This window comes from Sycon ciliatum, chromosome 2 (genome assembly GCF_964019385.1).
Source record: "Sycon ciliatum chromosome 2, ocSycCili1.1, whole genome shotgun sequence".
In the NCBI taxonomy this organism is placed as follows: domain Eukaryota; kingdom Metazoa; phylum Porifera; class Calcarea; order Leucosolenida; family Sycettidae; genus Sycon; species Sycon ciliatum.
The window spans coordinates 11,978,288-12,003,293 of NC_088644.1; the positions used below are offsets into that span (position 1 = coordinate 11,978,288).

Below are 25,006 nucleotides of genomic sequence, written 5' to 3' on the forward strand. Positions count from 1 at the left end.
TTCTGTGGATTGGTTCGGAGCAATGTTCTGATGGTCCAGGCATCTGGCCAATTAATTATGGCAGTCCAAGCTAGTTGAATATCCGGATCACTTTCTCTCATCTGGTCTACACTCCATCCGCTTGCATCCACAAGCAATGCAAAGGCGTTGTCCATTGCACACTGTGACAGGCATGTAACTTCTGCATGCAATTCTGGGAGAGCGCACAGTGGCAGGACGAATATTCCCGTGAAGTTGCAACATGATCTGAGCATAATCGTAGGACATCAAGTCTTGTAACTACTTGTGACATGATCAATTCTGCTATGCTCTAATGCAGACTAGCAATAAGAGGCATTTGTCAGATACTAGTAACCATGAGGTGCTGAGACGATCTGCTATAAATACTCAAGTAATCTGTCATCTGCCTGCTCCAACTAATTACTTGGCTGTCCTCCTGACAAGTGAAAACCGCTGGCGTCTTCAGGGCCATAAACACCATTATTGGCATTAATCCAACGCCTCCCTAGGCTAGGCCCTTGCTCCTCATCTCTGCAGCTTCTAACGATAGGTCTGGCACAACGAAAAACTAAACTTGATACTTGGAGCTCTTAGTTCAAGCTACATTTTCAGAGTCAGGAAGTTTCAAATGGCAAGAAACCCAGCTTCTCTTCACCATTGGCATCACGAGCAATGACCATTATCAGCCAGCAATGTTACTAGAGAAAATGCCAAAGGCGCTGGCGTGAACAGAAAGCTTTTCATGCAGCAACGTTTCTTTCTCAGCAAAAACAAATAAAAAGGAAAGGAACAAAAAAGGAGCAACACCAGGGATTTGTCCAGACCCGGTACCCAGGTGTGTAGTCCCTGGAAAGGCTCTCTCACAGATTCCAGCACAAAGGCCACGGACAAGTGTCCCACTGAGATGCGGTCGCTTGCCCGGACCGCTGGGACGCGGACACCTCCGAAGAGCAGCCTGTGACGTTTATTTTTTATGAAAGAAAATCCGCAAAAATAGATAAGCTTGTCCCTTTAGTCCTACCCATGAAAAAATAATAATTTCATGTCACATGCATCACTCTGTCATCAGGTGTTTTTTTGGAATGTGTTTGAATACCGGTACCGGTAGTGTTTGTTCAGCTTTGACTTTCTCCATCTGGATTGTTTGATCAGATGGATGACCTGCGCCCGATGGAGTGAAGAAAAATGAGCGAGTTCACTGGTGGAGCAGCTGGTCTTGAAGCTCGGCTGAAAACCTCCGTTGAAACAGTGAATGGCGCTCTAGATTCGCTGCTGTCCGATGGCAAGCAACTACTGCAGCGAGATGGAGCCAGAACCTTTGCTGACAAACACGTGAACCGCTTTGGGGCATGCATAAAACTGTACCACTCGCTATTCACGGCCTGTGGTGTGCTGACGAGGAGGGAGTTCCTGGATACAGCAAAGAGGCTATACAAGTACGATGATATTCGAGAAGCCATGGACGAGCTCCTGGAGAACGAGGACAGATATGATGAGTTCCTAGCCGAGGTGGACAAACAGCTTCGCAAAGACGTACAAGCGGAAAGTGCCGCCATGGTTGCCGTGGGCACGGATGTGCCTGCTGACTGCCACTTACTAGATCTTACCCAGTGTATGCACAGTGGGATTGGGTTGGGTGACTGCCGCGTGTCGCTTGAGGACGTGTCCAGTGCATCGGACGGCAGGTTCACCCTGCTCGTCATGCTGCGACACTTGTCTTGACTGCCGTGACGCGATCACGTCGCCGAGCTTGTGCAGCATCAGGAACGCTTTGCTGCCGCTCAGTGCAATGTGGTGACTGTGTCCTTCAGTCCAGTGGATGGCGCTAGACAGTGGGTTGACGACACACGTTCGCCTTTCCGCATGCTTATGGACCCATCCCGAACTCTGTACTCGGCTTTTGGCTTGCCAAAGTCGATTGCCAAGGTACTATTTTTTGTGAAAATTTATGACTTCGTACGTTGCGAGTTGGAGAGGTCGTGTAGAGAAACTTTACCCCTATCGCTACATGTATTTCAATGCACAATTTGTGTGTTTGTAGTGTTCGCTTGTGCCTGGATTTGCTGCACATACAGCATGTTGCTTGTATGCGGCCGTGTGTACGTAGCGGAGCGTGTATGGTGTTTTTTTTGCTGAGCCATTCATGATTGTGCTGACCTGTGTGTTCTGTAGGTGTGGAGTGTTGAAATGATGGTGTACTACGCTGAGCAGAAGGCTGCCGGGCGTACGTTGCCACCGATGCACGACGAGGACGATCCACACCAGATGGGCGGCGATTTCGTTGTCGACAATGCCTCGCAGAAGATGGCGCTGGTGCACCGGAGTGAGAAGTCGACGCGCGACCGTCCCGCTGCCGCTGACCTACTGGCTGCACTGCAGTAAGATTTATCCTGGCTCTTGGGCTCTGTGACACTGGCCGCTTCTTTGCCGCATGACATCCCGGTCTGAAAATCTTGTCGAGAGAGGGCCGGGTTCGATACTCTTGCATAGAATGCCATTGGATCAGGTCTAAGACATTTTATAGGAAGTGGAGGGGTGTGCAGCATGACTGTACGGCGGCATACGCAAGCCTAGACAGCTGCGAATGTCTCCAACTGCCGACTTCACATTGGATATTTGTTTAGCCTGGTGAGCTCACCGATTCTCGGCGATTGGAGCTTTAGATTTTCGATGAGCTTAGCTCCTTCCCTATCGTTCTAGAACTTTAGTTTCGTTTGACTTGGGTAGCATTCTCTTTCACTCACCGTCACTCTTATGAGGATTGACTGAGGTGAGTTTTAAATTTTTTTGCTTTTATTTTAAAAATATAGTAATTCGAAGTAGTGGTTGCGACTTCGGCGATGATTTGTAAGAAAGGGTTTGCTCCCCACACCGGAGCTCGCGCTATTCCGCCGACTCTACTTGACACTTGACTGATTCAGGATCGATGGACTTCTCGTGTGCTCTGGATGGCAGTCGTGAATCAGTCAAGTGTCAAGTAGAGTCGGCGGAATAGCGCGAGCTCCGGTGTGGGGAGCAAACCCTTTCTTAATATAATAATTATTTGGAAAATGTTTTTAAAATTTCCATTTCTGGACCAAGGCCCTTAGAGTACTTCAAAGTAGGTTATTTGCATTGATTTTACATGTATTAAACGTTACATGTAGTTGGCCCTGCTGAGTGATTGTAGTGAATGATGTGCCGACTTGCGTGCATGAACAGGGCAATGAATAGCCCGTTGGCGAAAGGGTTAACCGGCCGCGGGCATACATCTTTCCACCGCACTCAATGTATCCTACGGTCACGGTGGAGAAGTTCATTTGACATACATGCAGGTCTTTACTTCCTTCATAATTATAAGAAGGAGTCATTTGTTGGCTGTGTGTGCTATGTGTGCGCCATGGCTGAGGTGGCGTGCGAAATATGGCAATGTCAAGAGAAAGAAATATCAACAAAGTGAAAAGAAAAGGGCACTGCTCATGAGTATTTTCGAGTCGGGACACCTAGGGCCATCTTGAATAGATCAATGGGAATCGATCGCAGGTTAAAAACACAATATGTGGAAAATAAACCGGGTCAGTACATGCTGCTGAGCAAGATTATCTGCATGTCGGCTGTGAGATTTGTACAATGAGAGATTGTTTGATTGCTAGTACTCTGGCGGGGCAATGCTCAGGCTTAACTGGTCATATATGCAGTCGAGTTAAGTTAAATGGCAATAAGTATGTAGCTGAGGTAGTTAAAGTGATACAGGTGAGCTCAACAGTTGGCAGACACTCATCCAATCCAACTCAAGGTGCAATTCTTGGCGATTGTTTTTTTTTGTACATGTGGGCACTAAATTGAAAATCCCTGATATAGCTCTGCGCGAGTACAATTTCGTGGCAAATATACGGAACGGAAATCAGTGAAGCGGTGGCGACGCTACCTCTGTTCCACATCGCCACATTGCTGTGTGTTGCCTGTGTGGTGATGCAGGGGGTAACGCTGATAATCAGTGTTGGAGCCGACGCAGCTTTTCAATGACAAGCCGTCCGCCTTCGCATGGGTATTGCTGCTCCGCTCGCACATTCAGCTCGCTTGCGATGGCACGGGTTCTTGTATGTTATGCCGTCGAAGCCACACACCTGAGGAGAGCAAAGAGGACAGTGTACATGTACATGTATAGGTGAAGAACATTCAGTTTTATATGGTAAGGCCACCCTTTGTTAATTCATTGTTTAACGTCCTTTTTTCCGCGAAAAGGTACGCGGGAGGGCGAAAAAAAACAAAAGCCCATTCCAAAAACTGGAAACCCCAATCAAACATTTTGACCAGTAAAGCATGTGATATATACAATATTTCTGGGTCTAACGGCACTTGCAGGCATAGAACAACACTCTTTGATGGTACATTGGAGCACATGCCTGATGAATCCAACAAAACAGGTACATAGCATGGAGTTAGCATGTCATGAATTCATTACATCTGGATTTTTACTAGGACACACACCGTACGATATTTAAAAGCCAACAAAAAAAGAAAAAGAACACAAGACAAAGGCATGCCCGGGAGGCAAGATTATAAGTTTAAGGTCATGATCGGCACACTGTGAAACTACACAATCATGTATTTACAACTTCGCATATTATTGGTACTACTACTTTCTTTTTCTTTTTTCCGGTCGGAGGCAAAAAGGTACGCGGGCGCGGACGTTAAACAACGAAAAAAGAAAGGGTGGCCTAATGGCAAGAGTGCATGAAACCCAGAGTATGCAGTTTGTGACTCTTTCTGCAGACTTCTTGCAGGCATGTGATACAAGTTTGTGCAACCGTGTGCGAGCTCTGTGCCTCTCTTCTGTTTTGGGCCGGTTACAACCCAAGTGGGCGCACAATTCTTTACTTCCCAGTCACCATCCCTATCTTTTGCGCCGTTGGGAATGGACGTGGTACACAACTTGTCCTGGTTAGTGTTGCAGCGGATGCGTTATGATTTCTTGGCGCCTGTATGGGTGCAATGAGACTGACCCTGACACCCATGCTTTTGGCATCCGCAAGTTTATTGTAATGTTCAATCATGGACAATGCCATCGGATGTGTTACTGTCCACTTAGTACAGCTTGTCTGGCAGAAAGAAATTGTCATAAGCAGCGCTCATCATACAATTATGTTTTTATTGCGGTGCATTAGATCAGCGGGCTTGTACCATGTTCACTGCCGGTGTGAAAGTGACATTTTGCTCAGTCGGCAAGTTTAACCAGCACAGCTCCCTTGCTGACATGGCCAGGTGCATCCTCTGTCACACTATATTTAGATGTCATCATTGGATATATTGGTCATTAAGTAGTTGATGTACCTCTTCGATCAAACACCCTGCTGCGTGACCTAACTTGTTGACAGGCGCCTGCTGTGCCTGATGTCGTGATGAACGTGCAAACGCAGAAAGGATTTCCTGACCTGTATGTGACGAGCAGTTTTGATTGGATAGCTAATGACCCCAAGCCGGTTATGAGCTGGATTTTGTGCTGCACATTACATGTACCAGTACTGGCATGCTATTCTTCCATGTATTTTTTTATCGCTTTGCGGGGTAGGGATGTGCATGCTAAGGTACTGTCACTGGCACCTTGTTAAAATCAAAATTATTTCGAGTGGACCAGCATCACATTGCATATGAGGTACATGTACATGTAGATTTTTGTCTATGTGCATGGTTGTCTTATTAGTATTAGTAAGCGTGTGGGAGTGATTCAACAGGACGCCTGTACTAGGAATCAGCAGTGTCACCATCGGTACAGCTCACATTGTACGGAGAGGCACCACCACCGTTATACACGCAACGGCAAAAACTTCAAAATGCTCGGTCGCGGTACTCACGGGATTGTATGAGCTGGGACAGCGCTCTTTGCACATGCACATCGCCTCTCCTTTCACTTCTCTGCAAACGCGATGCGGCGGACACAGAATGCTGGCACACAGACCCTCTGCAGACAGGCACACGCACAATGTTCGAACACGAAACACAGAAGTTTTTAAATTCACAAAGTTACCTATGCAATTCTCTCATTTGTTGGCCGGCCATTGCAAATGAACAAGTCTGATGTGTGTCTATGTAGGAGAGTGTTACTAATCATCATGCCGAATGGTCCAGGGTGGGGTGCTCTCTCATCAATTTGGTACACGGCGGCCATCAAACTGACCTCTCAATATGGGCAAGATTGGACTTCATCTTGCCGTACGGAAATGTCTGCTCCCGTCTAGTGTACCTGATGGCCTGGATTCCCAATGATGATGTTTCCCCGTTTTTTTACAGTCGTGTATGTGCTAAAGTGCTGTCTCACAGATCAGCCGGGAGACGGTCAATCTGAGACGTGTTGTGTGTGTGTGTGTGTGTGTGTGTGTGTGTGTGTGTGTGTGTGTGTGTGTGTGTGTGTGTGTGTGCTCTGAATCTTCTTGTGCCGTGCCGAGTTAAGAATTAGACGCGTGCTGCAACTTACCTGGTTGTCTGTTCTTTCGTTTGCTGCATTCTGCACAGCACTGTCCACGCTTAGCGGCTGCATACTTCAGGCAACCCTTGGTGGGTTCACAGTGAGGACATGTTCTCCAGCGGCGGATCAGACGCATACAGCGCGCACAGCACTCGTCGTGCACTAGCCTATATTCCGCACAGTTGGGCTCTGGGTGGCAGGTGACATTCAGGCATTTGTTCTCCATCTGCTTTTCCTTGTGAACAGCAGTGTTCTCACGCCGAACGGGTACCAGCTGGTCGACAAAGTGGTCAGTCCACATGTGCTCGTCACTCTGATCATAGTACTTGAGCGGAATTTCAACCACCGTGCGATCCACGCCTGTGTCGACGTCCGCTGCAGTGTCTGTTGCTGCCGATTGTACCGCACCTGTGAGCAGTAAATATGTACATTATTTTCATGAGACACTGACTATTGAAAAAGGGAAACGTCTCCCTAGCCACAATGTAGGTCAACTTGTGACGTTTAAAATGGTTTTGATATCCAACTACATGTAAGTTATTCAATAATCTTTAACCACTGTTTTCTGGGGTTCTGTTGCAGTAATTGGATTGTGTACATGTATCTAATCCCTGCAGGTGGTAACAGGTAAGGGACACCAAGTGTGCACCGTCAACCAGTAGTAACTTACACTCCAATAAACAACTTGGCCACTTCAGTGTCACATAGACATTGTAGTAGGTGTGACAGTCAGACTCATAGCGTCGCCGCTTTTGTTGCTTGTCTTGTTTTTCAGCAATTCACAATGCAGGGGTCGGTCCTCTGTGGAGGTCCGGGAACAAAATGATGATGGTAACGGGAAAAGTGGCTGTAATGTTGTTCGTGCGTTGTAACAGGTGATTGTGCAGGAGGACGTAATGGCATGCAAAGTGGTTTGTTCAACACTGCTGCGTCCGCTAGCGATAGAATAGAATAGAGTATTCTTGTAGACCGCCAGGTTAATTGCAGGTAATTAGAGGAGTTCCTGTTACAATAACCCCTGGTGCTATGTACTCTTGATATTATACATGAGTACGTGACGGTACCATAATCAATGGTCACGGTGACATTTTACAGTATTTCAATGCAGTTATCATTCCGATCTCTGTCTGGTGGCTAATTACTGCAACTAATAAGTAATAGGGCCAATTCCTCATTGTTCTGACACAGAGAACCTTTCTAATTGACCCTGATTTACCTGTCGGTATGTTGTAATTTCAAAGCAGGGGAGTATCCCCATCACATATTGATTGCGCACTACTACTGGTAGTGGGAGTCTTGCGGGTAGAACATGTCTGTTTTGGCTTGCAAGCTTGTTTCTTGCCCCGGGCCAATCAAGCAGCAGTTACGGATCATAAAGGATTGCTGTGCTGTTCGGTCCACTGTGATCATGGTGATCACATGTGACAAGACGTAACGTTCTACGGAACACCAGTGACTGAGCAGGTTTTCTGTCTAGAGCTGGGAAGGTAACATCCAACGTGATTGTACTGAACTCCTGGGAGCAGTCCAAACTCGTTTTTCTCCAACCAGTTGCAACCTGGCATCCAATTAGAGCAAATCATGACGTCAGGGAAGAGGATGGAAAGTGTAGTTAGACTGGATCGTGGACCTATTTGGAAACACTGGACATGATCTCCAGCACACGGCGAGGGCTGCCCATGGCAGACGGTCACACGCCTCCCCGCTGAGAGGCATAATTGACAGGTCTGAGAGAAATCGCGACCACCAAGGCGGAGCTATAGGCAGCAAGGCAGCTAGACAGGACAGGGCATCGGCCACACTGCCTACAGCTATTCAGCCGCTACGCTGGGGAGTCCAGTGGGGACAAGATTCATGTGTGCACACGGAACATTCAACAGCTAGCTGTTACTTGTCTCCGTTATGGATATGCTGCGTTCTGCCGCTGACTGGCAGTGGAATCTACAACCCGTCCAAAATCGTGTCCAGAACTGGGCAGAAGAGGATAGTGACAGTGCCGTCATATTGCTGTGGTATTTCATGGCATTCAGTGTACGTTTGAAAAAACACACATACATTGTCAGACTGTCGAGATACATGTACGTAAGTCGTTCCTCTATTTCAGTGCCAGAGTTTATTACTTTGACAGACTACAGTCAGTACGCCTCGTACAGGTACGGATCTGGTGGAGCAACCGGCTAGAGGATCTCATCTACGACTACAACAACCAGCCATTTTCGTGTTACCCAACATGTCGATCCATGTCATTTCCTCGCTACTGAATAACTTCCTTGGTAGAATCTACGGCCCAAGAATACCACCCAAGTCGTCTCGACTGCCAGTCAAGTTTCCCTCCACCTCGCGGGCACGAACACGTTGGATATAATGGCCGCCTGGGCGACGATGACATGTCTCCTGCAACACTGCTTTCATGAGTAAGATCTAGCCGTGCTCGTGCTCAGCACAGCCTCGGATTTCTCGTGCAAGACACCTCACAGATACAGGTCACAGCCTGTGACTGACCCCACGCGAGAGGTGAGGCAGTCCGTTTCATTCATTCGTCTACGCAAATGTAACTAACTTACTGCAATCAGCTGAGTCTCTCCATACGGAATCTGTCAGCTTTTCACTCACAGCTGTGGGCAATATTTAGGGGCGACACACGACGGACATAAATTAATACTGATTATGTAGTTATGCCGTCCGCTGCATGCTGCGCGTTCCAGAGCGACCGAAGGAAAGGTGCAGAAGAGAGGCGGGCTGCATGTCTTGCCTGCCAAGGAGCAAATTGCCGGAAACGAAGAAACCCGTGCGGTGCATTACCTACAGTATCTGCCGGTATGCCTGCGTGCTGCCTCCGTGCTTTCTCCTTGCATGATCACAGTATCAGGGTGGACATGGCTGCGCGGTGTTATCATGTAGAACCGCAGAAGACCGTTTAGAATAAACGTATCAGCAGGCAGTAAGGTTGTGTTAGACAGGAACACAGTAACGCGTAGCATAAGACATAACGTTGTGCATGTGCTCTTTCTTGGGCTAGCTCGGGTCTCGGGAGGAACCTTCAAACAGGACGCGCTGTACTGACTCTGCAAAGATCCTCACGACCACACACAATGCGATCCATATCGATACATCTCTGAAGCACTAGTAAGCATCATGCGGCATTGCCACATCGTGATCATGGTGATCGTCGACGGCATTTTGTTCATGCTCACTGCGCAGCAGGGTGAGTTTAGTGTGCTAGTTCGTCGCAGCTCTACATGCGCATCCAAATAATACTCCCCACACGGCATGTTGTAGAGCTCTGACACATCCGACACTCGCATGATGTACATATTGTATGTTATCTCCCGCCCAAGGGTGTGGTAAAAGCAATATAACGAGGTACAGCGCATAACCATGATGGTGTCAGTGCCATCATCCAAGCCGGCTAGGTCTCTGTCTGCTCTGCATGTTCCAGCTATCATGCACTCACTCCGCTGCAGGCTTCCATCGATCGGCTTTCCACGATAGGTCAATAAGTTGAATAACTGAATAAGAAAGCCCTGGGTAAAGATGGTCTGTTTTCTAGTTCACTGCACTAACTCTAGCTCTGCTTGCAGTGATCTTGCAACGTCCAGCCTTCGTTGCATATACCCGTGGTCTCTGACTCGCCACGTGCTGTGCCGCATATCATCTAGATAAGGAGCGCAGTGTGAAGGGCAAGGTACCGGTGACCCTTCAGCACTAATGTTCAGCGCCGGCGTCGTAAAGTGTGACTGTCTGAAGTATCTTTTGTCAGTTCTTGCCCGAAGAAACCTGAGATAGTCGTGGACGACAGAGTTATTTTGGAGCCCGAAGATGATCAGTTTGTGATCGATTCATTTCCCAAAACACCTCCCCGCGAACTGTAGTAGACAACCATTTACTGATTTAGACCTCGGTGATCTATGGCTCGAGTAGTACCTGAGCTAGAACGTAGAAGGCATGGAGCGTCTCAACATGATCGGATTAGAAGGTTTACGAGGAACTCGTAGCTTGTTTGAACGTTTGCTTTACAGTACACTCATGCAGGCGACATCAGTCAGGCTATCTGTAACCGCATACTGCAGGAGAACTACAAGTGCGTTCACACTACACCAGTAAAATCATAATACTATTAATAGCTGCAAGACTAGTACAGTCATGTACTACATGTATTGTATATCCACGTGACTATGACCATGGCCATGGGAGTATGGCACATCATACGCGGATGTAGGCAGCATTCATGCATATCCAAAATAATTCACACCTTGTCCTTTTAAAGTATCACACATGTGCATGAAATAGCAGACTATAAAGAATATAGGATAGTGGACAATGCAATGATTATGTTCCTTATACTTATAGTAAACGAATCTCACGAAGTACAGTAGTTCTTACCTGACCATGCCAATATGACGATAGGTACTAAGCAGACCAAGGCACAATACCCAATGCTTGCCTTCTTCATCGTGAATTCCTCAGGCGCAGACACTAACCACTTATAAGAAGACACCTCTAAACCGTGACGCGGGATAGGAATCAGGAGGGCACGACCTACAAGTCAATATGCCCACGGAATGGTCTTCACCGCAGAGCTAGCCGAGCTGAAACCTCCTTCAGGCAGCAGAGCGTGTAATGAACTTCAGAAGTGAAATGCGCTCCCTTTTCTTGACGTTAGTGCTGGTCAGCTATGCTACTTGTAGCTTAGGACAACCTTTCACTAGCATAGCCCGTGTTGACGGTAGTGCAGTGGCGATGGTGGCAGCGAAAGGCGAAAGTGCATGTGCCAGAACTTGTGCCTTGTGTCGAATCGCTGACAGTCTAGTGGCTTTGCCGGAGTCACAGGGATGACCAGCCTGTGCCATGCGACGACACGCAACCAGCTAGCGTTGATTGGCTGTCAGTATAGCAGCGTTGCTCGGAGTGACAAACATGAGACGATGGCAAGTGCGAGTTGAACGTCCAGCTTATCTATCACACACGACGCATACGATACTCAATAGTCCCTCCTGCTATCGAGTATCGTTTAGTACTGCACTCTGCGGGCTTGCAATGTACACATGTAGATGGTGTTGGTGACGTACATGACGGTGGGTGGGCTCGCGCTTCAAATCAGGTCATCCTGGACAACAGTTCATGTATATTGCAGCAATGCACTGTGAGAAGGTTTGCAGTAGACAATCTGCAGTGGCGTGGATACCGAGACTCCCAATGCCCGTCTGCAAGCAGTACGCCAGTAGGATTGTTCCCGCAGCTACTACAAAACTATATTAGACGCTGCTACACTGGTGTTGTAGTTCTCGACCAAGGGAAATGCATCATGAGTACGTTAGGCGGTGGTTCATAATCGAGGTCGACGAGCCGACGGAGACGCCTCGGGATCACCGTCCGTGTATGCTGAGATTACATAAGACACGTACAGTCAGCGGAGGTGGAAGCCTTGATCATTTCATTGCACACGGACTGCTGGTTGACTTGATATGGTCAATGGACTGCATTTTTTGTAGTGCCCTTAGTTAGAAGGGTGAACACTGAACAGTCCGTACTGATCCTTTCAATCTGAAAACATCTCAGCATTCTTACGTTGTAGCTACTATGTATAGGCAAGCTAGCTATTCAGATCTCCATGTATGGAAGTCACGTGACAAGAACCTGCACTGTCTTTACTCTACGCACAAACTCGCGGAGGTTATCATGTTCATGTCCGTCCCGACCTCCGCTTTCGAAATGCTCTGTGGCATCGCGCGACGAGCACTTGAAAGCCCCGAAATGCAATGGCGCCAGCAAGGATGCGGTCCTAGTCACTCGAAGCGTAGTTGTTGAGTAGGATGAACCGCTTCTCCTTGTTACCACAATACTGTGCGCGGGTGAGTTCTAATACTGGTACTGAGACTGTGAGAGCACTGTTAGCGACATGGAGGCACTTTTGAAGGCATGGATCACAGGATCTAATTGGGACTCGATCAAACCAAGACACGGCGGGTATACGACTTGACACATGGATTACCCATGGCATGGGTGCATGTACATGTAGGTACATGTATGCCCTGACCCTAGCTGTCTCTGTCAATACTACAGCCGTACGCGTACAGGGTGCGAATAGCTGGCACGCAGCTGCTAGCGCTGTCTCCAGTCTATCCTGCTTGTGTACGACTCGTAGTTCAGCGTGGCTTTGAGCTTGCCGATATTCGCGTCACAACAGGCTGACTAGATGGCGAGTGGTGGGTCATAGACCAATGTAGACACACTCCATCCTGGATTGCTAGAGCTGCAAGAGCTCGCCAGGAATGCTGGGTTACAGATCTGTCAATTCCATCCAAAGAAAAATGTGTGACATGTTCGCTTATAATCCTTTTGGTCTTGCCCAGGCCCGAGTATTCGGCCAGCCTTAATGGGCTTTCGGTTGCGATCTACAATGTAGGGGCGTTGATTAATTGCCTTCTAGACGAAAGTGCTCTGGGAAAACAGAGCACAACGTGCACGAGGGAAAGCAGCGGAGGCGAGGCACATTTGGCGACTGCGCTTCACCAATGTCTCGTGCATCGACCAGCAGCAAGGATGTCGACCGGATGGGCCAGAGGGAGATGTTTCGGGACTAGAGCGAGCAGACAGATGCCCTGTGGAACAGCGTGCTTTCATCTGCACCGCTCTCACATACACACTACTAAAAACACTTGGATGAACAGCACGAACAGCATGTCCTGTATAAGTGGACTCAAAATTAAAGAGTCAAAGAGAAAAAGAGAGAGAGATTCATACTAGTAGACAGAGCGTGCCAATAGTACCCGTCTTCAATCAGTTACTCCTGATGAACGCAGAGGAGCATCAAGTATGTGACTCTGGATCTATCGCACGACCTGACAGTCAATGGCTCAGCGGGGTGCAGTATAGACTTCACACTGCAGCGGCCGGTGGCTGAGACACCGGATGATCGGCTTCGAAGAGCTGGAAGAGAGGGAGAGGAGAGGTCGGAGCGATTGTTTAGAGGAAGGAAAATAGAACATGGCAGCTGTAACATGCCTCGTCAACGCTTTACAAACGGAAAGTTTCAAGTGCTGAGGAACGCTCCACTTAGACATTTGGATCAATTCAGCACCCTGATACTATGTCCGCAGTTCTTACAAACTAGATTTCTGTGGCAGAGTGGGTGGCAGAGGAAAGAAGAAAACACGGAGGATTCCCTGTATCGAGTCATGCTGAGTGATGCCATCTTGTGTGCGAGACGCAAGTAAGACCTGGTGGCAAGGTGCTGTGGCGTCGCATTGACACTTCCGTCGCTAGCGAACCACTGCCAGGCTAGGTGCGGAAACAGTCACTTCCACTTACACGGAACGGAAATGAGCGACCTGCGTGTGTCGGGTGTACAGTACGCCGTTGAAGGGCCCAACACTGGAAGGGGGGTATCTGACGCAAGCCACCTGCCAAGAGATGATGCATGACACTACAATGTAAAAGGTAACATAGCAATGAAAAGGAGCAAAGATCGCTGTACTGAGGTCTGTACCATACTATAATGGCATAAGGTGTTGTACCCATATTGATTCGGGCAGACTCTTGCCTTTTTCAGCAACGACCAGTGCTGGCCGCCGTGTGCTCCAGCTCCAGAGGTTGTTGATAAGTTCAGAACAGGCGTTAACAAACATGGAGCCAGGGTCGTGACTGTGTTACGTATGTAAACACCCGCCAGGCGTTAGGTTGTTAGACTTGGCAGCAGTGAATTGCCCATATCTGTCGCGTGTTACAAGTTGCTAACGTTCGCACAAGCGCAGGGTCTCACTTGGCACTCTTCTCGCCACCGCCGTTACAAAACGGATCATTCTGATATGGGCTAGAGCGCTGGAGGGGTTACGTGTTCCGAGTGGTTTCAGCGTTGCCGTATCCAACTATTATGGTTTAGACTATTCGTTAGAGCTGAACAGTGCTTAGGGCACTTGTGAATGCCTTACATACACTGAGTTCAAGGGTTGTGGTAAGCAGAAAACCACGGACAAGCCAGGCAACAAGATGGTAGACTTCGTTGCACGGCGAGTGGGAACGGAGACAGGGGGAAACGCTCATCACGCCATGCAAGGATGCAATGCGTCTGTCCTGCAGAGAGTATTTCAACAGACAGTCTCATCTGCACATTCGTAACAGCAACACCCTCAGCCTTGTTGTAGTTACTGGTACATCCGACTCACTTTCCCCAGTGCGGTACGGTGCGACATCCAGACGCCACAAAGAACGCAGCGATCGGAAGAAAAGTTCAAGGGCGAGGTCACGTCACGAAACTAAGTTTAGACCACATCACACTGGTAACACAAACTCGTTCTCATTTTTCAGTTACAAAAATCAGCAATCGAGACATGGAGTCGAATTGTTCCTTTGTAGTCTCAGATCAGGGCTGGAGGTGCTTGTTATGGAAGATGTAAAGGCCCCGGGTTACCGGTACATATATGCACTCCTGGTAAAATATAATGTGCTGGGTAATCGCTCAGATAGCCGCTACACAATAGCCTCGTGTACTCCCAAACGAAGCCATAATTATTTGGTCGTGTCGTTTTGTGACCTAAATGGCTTCTATGACTTCATCGACCACAATACAAATCAGAGAAGTCATGTAACCCGGCGCGAAATACAATTTTTAACCTTTTGGTTTACCTTTCCAAGAAGAACTCAGGAGCTCATGAGTCATGTCTTTAGCTTTCAAGCCGCGTATTTTGCATGATCTCAAGTTGTGCAACCCAGGTTACGTGTATGCATGTATATGTATTATATATTACTGTACTTACATGCAGGAGTTGTCTGCACCCTTGGCGACGGACAGATCCTGAGCAAATATCGACGGTCTATTGAAGGTCACAGTGTAATTTTGTTATACTTTTCTTTAAAGTTTTATTATCGTCACTTTTACAAGTATATTTTAAAAGGACGAAACAGTTCTGTCCGCAGATTGAGTACCGTATCAATGGATACATTGTATGTCACACTTTTCAACTCATAAATATTATTAATATTATTATTGTGTGGGAGCCGCTAAGGCCATGTGGTCACTAGAAAACAGTTAACAGTTTCCTCGGAGACAGGAATGCGATAATACTCGTAAAAAGGACACACGTCAGGCTCTTTAATAACATCTTGAAAGTTTTCAGTTTCGCCAGCATACTTTCAAGCCTTATCGCCAGGTGAAAAACAGGCAACATCAAATGAACTAGTGATACTGAAACGTTCACACGTTATTATGTTCTTAAAGAGCCTGATGTGCGATACGGACCTAGTATCTACATGTACATGTACATCCTTCAGTCCTTCAGTGGTCGTATCTGGAAGGGCATACATCGAAGGAATGGGGATTCCGAAATGGTATTGATTTGCGCTCTGGTACGTACAGACTACAGGGGCAATTGTCGGCTGTTGAGAATAATGAGGTACAGTACGTATTTACTTCGTCTTGGGGCGAGACCTTGGGAAGTTTCCTTACGAACTGGGGTGCGAGCCCGCCTCTAGCTCTTGGTACCGGTAGTACAGCTCACTCGACTCGTCTCTATCGGATTCGCGATCGTAGGAAGGCCGCGGACAGCACGGACGTCTGCAGGTATTGACTGCATTGGACTGCGGCAGTAAAACCAAACCGAGATGTGCCAGAGCGACTCCTGGCGTGAGGGAGTTGGAGTCCATCTTTGGTCTGAAGGCGGCTGTGCCGCTGTGGCACAGTGGTCGACGTAGAGGTACATGTACTACCAAGAGTACTATTATACTCTTGGTACTGGGAAGCGTGTTTTTATTGACCACATGAAATGATGATGCAAAGAAAGAAAAGAACACTGGAAACATGATGCTGGATTTGAAAGAAGAAGAGAAAAAGGAAGAAGAAAAGAAACCTGACCAAGAGAACTAACATATTTGAGGAATGAAAGTGAAAGGGAAGAAGATAGCACCTATGAAAGTGGTCCTTTACCAACGATCTATGTACAATCATGTTCATAATAAGAACTGGGCTATTGTACTGGATAATACTTGAAATGTATTGTTGCTTGAATCTTGGATGCGGCCTTGTGACACAGAACGATACATGAATTTACATAGATGTGAAATTCAGACCCTGCGCTTGAATTCATCTTTTCGGCACACAGCGAGGCGAACATCAGGAGTCAACGCATTCCACTGAATGGCACCTCGGAAGCGAATGGACGATCGTACAAGCTCAGAAACTGACAATGACCATCCTCATCTCGTTGTATAGCTGGACATAGGTGTGGTGCATGGTCGACCAGATCGGGGGCAATAGGTACTAACTAGGCAGGTGTGTAGAATTGCGAACTTGCCTAAAAAAAAACGAACAGTGGTCTGGTGAGAGCGTGAAGACAACGGAAGACGAAGACAAGACAGGTTATAGGTGCGCCGGCGTCGGACACGGTACGGTCCCAAATATCCTCTTCATAATTCATGTACAGTGCACCAGTATATCAGATTTCAGCACCTTTCCTAATCCAGCAGAATCTCCGTAGTACAAATGGTGCCGGATTATAGAGCCGGGGACCACTCTTCTCTTTCCCATTTTCCGTTGTATTTTCGGATGCTCTTATAATTTTAAAGACTGTCATTCATAGTATACCCCCTTGGCCCGCACAGTCCATTACATGTTGATTCCGAGACCGAAATGGTCGGAGGAAAGCACTGCGCCTGACCAGCACAGCTCTTGCAGCACCTATTACTGTACTCTTTTGTTGTCTTTGTCTTTTGTCATTGTCTCTGTGAAGCTTTCGTTGAGGCTATGTCACCCGTCAATGAGTAACTTCCCTCGTCCATCATTTCTTTCTTGTTCTATTTCATTTTATTTCTCAGTCTCTCTCGTGGCTCTCTCTCTCTCTCTCTCTCTCTCTCTCTCTCTCTCTCTCTCTCTCTCTCTCTCTCTCTCTCTCTCTCTCTCTCTCTCTCTCTCTCTCTCTCTCTCTCTCTCTCTCTCTCTCTCTCTCTCTCTCTCTCTCTCTCTCTCTCTCTCTCTCTCTCTCTCTCTCTCTCTCTCTCTCTCTCTCTCTCTCTCTCTCTCTCTCTCTCTCTCTCTCTCTCTCTCTTTCTTTCTTTCTTTCTCTTTCTCTTTCTCTTTCTCTTTCTCACTTGATCTCCCTCCCTCCCTAGCTGCATTCCTATCGATGCCTGGTCGTAGGCTATGATTCCGAGACCGGCCTCCGGTCGGATGAGCCTCGCCAACCACATCGGCACATCGCCCCTACTCCCCTTTGTCTTGTTGTCCAGTGTCATTTCAGTTGCCTTCTAGCTCTTCCCCTGATTATTAGTAATAGCAAGAGTATAATTATAACCCCCTGGGGGGGGGGGGGGGGGTTAAATACTCTTGGTAATAGTAGGGCTGTGTTTTCTAGTAAATTTGATAATAGTAATAGTAAAAAAAATGTGCACGAGTCGCTCGTATACTACAGTCGTAGATCTACTCATCAACGACAACGGGACGTTCGTATCGAGTAGGTCTACGATCGACGAGTCAAGAGTACGAGTCGTAGACTACTACGAGAGACTCATGTTAAACTACCAAGCAAGGCTTCTGTATATACGACTCGAGACTCGTACTCTGCTGATCTGTACTTTGGTCATAATTATTGTAGAGAAGAAGAAAAAAAGCGAATGACGTAACGAAAAATGATTATGATGCTTTTTCAACAAAATATGATGCAATGCGTAGTACAGTCGAGTCATACTTCTTGGTCAAAGGAAACACTTCCAGATTTGCTGTTTGTGGTTTTCGTTACTCAACGGGATCAACGGGATCAGGGCATACTACCAAGAGTACATAAACCTGTATGTACTCTTGATACTACTTGTAGTACTCAACTACCGGCTTCTGCAAGTGTAGTGTTTGTTTGAAAACACCAGCAGCAGGATGCCGCTCCTTTCTTTGCCTTTGCTGGTGGTGGCTGGCGTCCTTGGTGGTGCCTACAGCCTTTCTCAGAAGTCGGATAAAATCACACACCTTCCTGGCGCACCAAGATTTCTGAAATTCGACCAGTACAGTGGGTACGCGAGCGTCGGAGAGACGGATCGTCGAGCACTGTTTTATTGGTTTGTGGAGACGCAGAGCAAGCAAGGTGACGAGCCTCTGATGCTGTGGTTGAACGGTGGTCCAGGATGTTCCTCCCTTGCAGGCTTGCTCACGGAGAATGGTCCGTTTGTCGCACAAGAAGACGCCACGCTTCGCCTGAACGAATTCTCCTGGAACAAGCTGGCCAACGTGATCTACCTTGAATCTCCCAGTGGTGTTGGATTCTCCTACTCCAATGTCACCAAGGACTACATCGGTGTCACTGATGGCAGAGCTGCCCACGACATTGTTGACTTTCTCGTGCAGTTTTTCGAGGCTTATCCCCAGTTCTCCGGCCGCAAATTCTTCATATCAGGCGAGTCGTATGGTGGTCACTATGTGCCCACAACAGCGAAGGCCATTCTAGAGTACAACGCCAAGACTGCCTCGCCGAGGCGTCACATCAACCTTCAGGGCATTGTGGTTGGCAATGCATGGACCCTGCCAGAAGCTGATAACCTTGGCATGGTTCAAACCTGGCTGGGATATAACCTGATTACAGCGCGCACTGGCCATGACCTGATCCAACACTGCAACCTTTCCAACATGATACTGGTGGAGAGCAGTGGTGTCAACAGGCATATAACAAAGAGAAGTGCGGCATCGAGTGTATCACTGTATGATAGAACCAGGTGCGAGGAAGCGCAAGGCCAGGCATATCAAGAAATTGGCAACATCCAGGCGTATAGTATTTATCAGCCGGTGTGCACGAGCAAGGCGGTGACAGGACGCGAGGCCTTCCTTAGGAAACTGGGACGGTCCAGCGCTCCGCTGAACGTCTTTGCCAGGAAAGTGGTGAGAGGTGCGCGCCATGCACAGATGTTGAAGCATAGACAGCAAGCCGATGCGACGGTTCATGCCGAGCGTGCTACACACACTCAGACAGCCTCTCCACTCTCGTCCATATTTGGTTGGTTAGCAGAAGCAGCTTCGGCCATCAGCTCGCATGTGCTTGCTCCCAAGACACTGAAAGAGCCAACTGCATCAGCTGATCCCCGCCCTGACCCATGTGTCGAGCAGTGGGCAATCAAGTACTTGAATCGGCCAGAGGTTCAGAAAGCACTGCACGCCAAGCCCACCACTTGGTCTGAATGCAACATGGAAATCAACGGGGCTTGGTCTCACGTGGACTTCTTACGCTCCATGGTCCCGGTGCATGTTGGCCTTATGCAGCGCGGTGTTAAAGTGTTCATCTATTCCGGCGACACGGACTCCGTCGTCCCGACGCACGGCACCCGTAACTGGATAGGCAAGATGGTGGCGAACGGTCAGTTGATAGAGACAGAAGCCTGGGCGCCGTGGCAAGATGGTGTCACCACCCAAGTGGGCGGCTACCGCAACGTCTACAACTATGGGAACTTCACCTTTGCCACGGTGCACGGTGCTGGGCATATGGTGCCTGCTATTCAGCCACGCCGTGCACTGGATATGCTGCGCTCTGCCTTCCGGACATTTGGTGTTCATGTATAGCATCATACACTGTATAGTGTAGGTAGGTAGCTAGTGACAGTAACAGAGTGTCTAGACTTTCTGTGCGGTGCTCTAAAACATTTTTTGAAAGAAATGGTAATTATTAGAACCTTTGAACGTTTCACCATTATGCTAATTGTAGTTCTCTTCTTTTCAATCTATTTTCTCCATCGGACCAGTCTTCTCTGAAACGCAGCTCACCCATTGTGCAATAAAGTGTCTTTGTACTTCTGCCTATCGAAGTGAAAAGGCTACCGAGTATTGCTGCGTTTCCACAGGGGCGTCGGAAGGTATTTCAGGGTGGTACAATCACCCACCTGAAGTACAATTCACTCGTGGGTTGGTGTGGCTCCTCTGATTTTTTCCGAAATTTACAGCCCAAACCAGTGCATTTTATCGATTCACGGGGTACCTGGGACAAAGAGTTGTACGGTCAATTCAATACCGTAGTGACACACTCCATATGCCATATACCATGCACATGCACACACCTTCTGTCTTCTTCAACGGTTGTTGTTGTTGGTGGTGGTCGGGGTGTTCTTGTTGTTGCTGCTGCTGCTGTTGAAAATCTTTTATTCTCACGATGGCCTGTGGCCAATAAGAGAAACTGTTGCTGTTGTTGTTGTTGTTTTGAAATATTTTATTCTCACGATGGCCTGTGGCCAATAAGTTGTTGTTGTTGTTGTTGTTGCTGCTGCTGCTGCTGCCACCGACGCCGTCGTCGTTGTCGTTGTTGTTGTTGTTTGAAATCTTTATTGTTCACTGGCAAAACTGCCCAATGAAAAGCATAAGAACGAGGTCTGTCTCGTTGTCCAGGAAACGACCAATCAGCTACATTCCCGCCAAGGGCCTATCAGAGTTTAAAGCCCGCTCAATCGTTATTTTACTACTCTTGATCTAACCGGGTGCGTACAACTTCCTGTATGCATTATAGTACGGTGCAGATAATGAACTCTGCATAAATGTACGGTGTACTACTAAAAGCTATTCATTTCAGAAGTGTGTACGGTTTGCCTCCCGTATTCTTTAATATGTACGAATTTCCTTTGTCAACAGCTTGCGGAAGCCGAAGATCAAAGTCATTAGAGGTATCGACAAGGGGCTGTCAAAGCCCCTAAATAGCTCCACAAGCTATGAATAAGAATGCAGCTCGCAATAAGAGCCCAGCATTTCATTTGCTTCTATTCTACTTTTAGTAGTCCTAAGTGGTGCTGAGTTACCATAACTTACCAGAAGAAAATATTCTTTCATACCGTCACACCAAGTCTCTCTGCACACAAACGACAAAACTACCCAATATAACGGTACACAAGCATAATGGAAGTGAGATAATGCATGTAACCTCGTTCTAAAATAGTTAGTGCATGGCAGGGAGGGTCTTATGGCTTGTTTGTGCCCTTCAGGGTAGCCCTCGGGCCTACGGCCCTCAGGCTAACCTGTCGGGCACTAACAAGCCATAAGGCCCTCCCTGCCATGCACTAACCTATATAAAGCAAGAGTCCATAACACCCTCTTGGTATACATGTAAGTCATTACGGAGGATTAGCAAGACGAAATTCGCGTTCGCGTTCGCAAGCATTTTTCAGTTCCCGAACTGGATTTAGGGTCCGGCGGATTCTGCCGGCAGAAAAATTGGCAGAATTCGGTACTTTTTCTGGTAAGTTTCATGCATGTTTGGTATGTGGATAAAAAAATGGAGCAGAATTCGAGGAATTGCCCGCCATAAGGTTTGTATGGTTCTGCCAATTTCACTGCTTTTCGAGCAGAATCTGCCACCTTTTCGAGCAGAATCCGCCGGTCCCTTGCGAACTTTCGCATTTTTCGCTCGGAAAAGTAGTCGGAACACGAATCGCGGATTCGTGTCAGGGCAGTCATAAATTTACCACGCTGTACTGTCTGTTACACAATTATGTACGCCATGTCAACGTCGTGTCAACGTCATGCATGTGCTGTTTGCTAATCCTTCTCATAACGCCAATTCCGTCACTGAGTTCGACTTTCCTTGGAGAGCGAACGCGAGCGCGAATTTCGTCTTGCTAATCCTCCGTACTATCGTAACTACTACACTGTAGTAGATCTACCCGTTGATCTACTGTTTCTCTGAAATGAGTCCGAAGGCAGGCGAGAAGTGAGCGAGTATGCATTTGTCCGACATGTAGTTTGTGACTTGACCTTTTGACCCCATGGTCCAAGTTTGCGGAAGAGTTGCGAAATAGTTCGCGAAAATGAAGAAAGTAACATAGTTGCGATATCTTCCTAAACTACGAAAAGTTGCGAAAAAAGTGGCGAGCATCTTTGGGAAAGGGCTAGTTGTGACCCTTCCTGCAGGACTGTAAGTTTGTTGGTATACATGTACTATGATGTAGCACTTACTCGTTCATATTTACAGCGCATACATGTACATACTAATTGTCATTTTCATTTATGAAGCCCATGGCTATAGTATAATCGAATATACATGTAATGTACCTCCATGGCTTTAAAGGTGCGGACATACGGCATGATACGGGTACATACAGATTGTAAGTACAATTGTGTTGATGCTCTCATGACACTCTCATGTCTATGAAGTGTTGTCCCCCTCGATGTGGAACAGCTGCAAGATGGCGGTACCATGCGAAGTGGTACCATGCATGCGAAGTAGCAGTCTTGTACAATGTACTGAATTCATGAATCATGTGAGGCCCTCGAGAACATGTGTGGAGAGCAGCTGTAGCTAGGCCATAACTTACTATAGTATAGAAATAGCACTTGAGATACTCATGAAAGTGCTGACGATGACCAGATGACCTGATGACATCCTCAGCTAGCAGTTCAGGTCGACGGGTACGTGTGGAAGCAGAGTCACGTGAGAGCCATCACCATTCTGGACAACAAACACCCACTGCACTCATTTTCCCAACCTCTGTATGTCACGTGCATTGCATCCGTTCTCGGGTTTGAATGCTGACAGACAAAATCTGGTGTCGAACTCGAAGGTAAAATCATCGATGCACACCCTGCCGCGGACCATTCAATCCTGGAGCGACCGTGCACGAGTCTCCAGTTTGTGCTCGCTCTCTGGTTTCTTCTCCGAGCCAAGTACTTGCAAGAATAGCCTGTGACCTGCGTGACTGCGAAAGCCGTAGTGTGGCAACCATGTGGAATATCTGCTCAGTATTAGCGGTGCTTTGTGGTGTATTCGAGGTGGTACATGGAGAATTTGGGCCTCACAGTGACTTGATCACATCCTTACCCGGACTGCAGAGTACCCTTCCATTCAAGCAGTACAGCGGGTATGCCACGGTGGCCGCAGCGAACGGGCGAAACCTCTTCTACTGGTTCGTCGAGTCACAGTCGTCTCCCAGCGACGATCCGCTGGTCCTGTGGCTCAACGGAGGCCCGGGATGCTCGTCTCTCGGTGGTCTCACGTCCGAGAATGGGCCATTCCAACCCACCAGAAACGGGAGTTTGGACATGAACGAATTTTCGTGGAACAAGGCAGCAAATGTTATCTACCTGGAGTCACCAAGCGGCGTCGGTTTCTCCTACTCGAACACCAAGAGCGATTATGACAATCCTGGCGACGCGAGCACAGCTAAAGATGTGGTGACCTTCCTCGTTGAATTCCTAAAGGCTTACGACCAGTTCAAGGGACGGGACTTCTTCATTTCGGGTGAGTCCTATGGCGGGCACTATGTCCCGACCACGGCCAAGGCAATTGTGGAGCACAACAGCGCGAACCCAGGCGAGGCGATCAACCTGAAAGGCATACTCATAGGTAACGCGTGGACAGTGGCTGGTGATGACAATCTGGGAGTAGTGCAGACATGGCTTGGCTATAATCTGGTCAGGGAAGCCAGTGGCAATGACGTAGTGAAGTACTGCAACCTCAGTAACATGCTGCCCATCCTGGAAGAGCGCATGGGAGTGCGGCTAGGGCTAGACTTGCTGGCTGAAGGAGAAGTGGCTAGCGAGGCACAGTGCCAAGCCGCTCTGGCCCAGGTTAGCAGGGAGACGGGTAACATCGATCCGTACGATATCTACCAGCTGATGTGCCTGGAGGATGCACCACGTCATCGCACGGCTTTCCTGCAGAAGATGGCCGACTCGGATGCACCGCTGAGATTCCACGCACGCAACGCTCTTCGGCGCATGCAGCTTGAGGCCAACGGCCCCTGTCAAATGGAACACTCGCAGGCATATCTCAATATGAAGACTGTTCAAGATGCTATCCATGCCAAGCCGACGCGGTGGAGCGAATGCAACATGCAGATCAATGCCAACTATTCTCGGGTGGACTTCCTGGCATCGATGATACCAGTACATCAGTATCTCTTGAAGAGCGGCATTCGCACGGTCGTGTACTCTGGCGATATCGACGGTATTGTGCCGACTCACGGCACTCGCAACTGGATTGCACGGCTAGTTGCCACGGGAGCCATCGCGGTGACCAAGCCCTGGCGACCCTGGGCCGACTCGGCAACTCAGGTCGGCGGCTTTGTGACGAACTACGGCGCTCAGTTCTCGTTCATAACCGTGCACGGCGCGGGTCACATGGTGCCGTCCACACAACCACTCAGGGCGCTGGATGTGCTCACAAGGTTTCTGAAGAACACAATCTAACCGGATCAGCGGTATGACAAATACAACAATATGCCATACCTCCTGTTATGTCCATGGTCATTCATCAGAATCCTGATCATAGAAGAAAAACAGATACTGCAATGGAGCATCCCTATATGCTAGGTTCTCGCTGATCTCAGCTACTTCAAGTAATTTATACTGCAGTGTTGTTGTACTGAGGATTTACTGATGATCTCAGGTAGTTATACAGTATATTGAGATGGGATTTACTCAATTTATGAACTGAGTTGTTCGCTCATCCATATTTTAGACTCGTCATTGCACCACGGAGAGATGAGACCGACTGACCTGGCGGAAATGTACATGTACTTCAACAATTTGTATTTATTCCCGAGCTCATAATAATAATTATTATTGTGGTGACGTGCTGTAGCCTACAGTACTTTTGGTATAGCCAGGGACCAGGG

The 25,006-nt window shown here is 47.9% G+C and overlaps 4 protein-coding genes across 4 annotated transcripts; 3 read left to right on the plus strand and 1 right to left on the minus strand.

The window, feature by feature from the left end:
• Positions 1-1,058: 1,058 nt before the first annotated feature.
• On the plus strand, positions 1,059-2,844 carry LOC135808721 (uncharacterized). The gene is made up of 2 exons (XM_065321946.1): positions 1,059-1,926; positions 2,173-2,844. The coding sequence occupies exons 1-2, from the start codon at positions 1,186-1,188 to the stop codon at positions 2,380-2,382; spliced, it is 951 nt and encodes a 316-aa protein (XP_065178018.1). The 5' UTR covers positions 1,059-1,185; the 3' UTR covers positions 2,383-2,844.
• Positions 2,845-3,272: 428 nt separating this feature from the next.
• LOC135808722 (agrin-like) lies at positions 3,273-11,425 on the minus strand. Its single transcript, XM_065321947.1, has 4 exons — positions 10,829-11,425; positions 6,455-6,853; positions 5,835-5,941; positions 3,273-4,106 (listed from the first exon to the last, which is right to left on the minus strand). The coding sequence occupies exons 1-4, from the start codon at positions 10,896-10,898 to the stop codon at positions 3,999-4,001; spliced, it is 684 nt and encodes a 227-aa protein (XP_065178019.1). The 5' UTR covers positions 10,899-11,425; the 3' UTR covers positions 3,273-3,998.
• Positions 11,426-18,242: 6,817 nt separating this feature from the next.
• On the plus strand, positions 18,243-20,205 carry LOC135808723 (uncharacterized). The gene has a single exon (XM_065321948.1). The coding sequence runs from the start codon at positions 18,306-18,308 to the stop codon at positions 19,971-19,973; it is 1,668 nt and encodes a 555-aa protein (XP_065178020.1). The 5' UTR covers positions 18,243-18,305; the 3' UTR covers positions 19,974-20,205.
• A 2,771-nt stretch (positions 20,206-22,976) lies between these two features.
• On the plus strand, positions 22,977-24,971 carry LOC135808724 (uncharacterized). Its single transcript, XM_065321949.1, has one exon. It carries the CDS (start codon positions 23,112-23,114, stop codon positions 24,576-24,578), a length of 1,467 nt encoding a protein of 488 aa, XP_065178021.1. The 5' UTR covers positions 22,977-23,111; the 3' UTR covers positions 24,579-24,971.
• Positions 24,972-25,006: the final 35 nt, after the last annotated feature.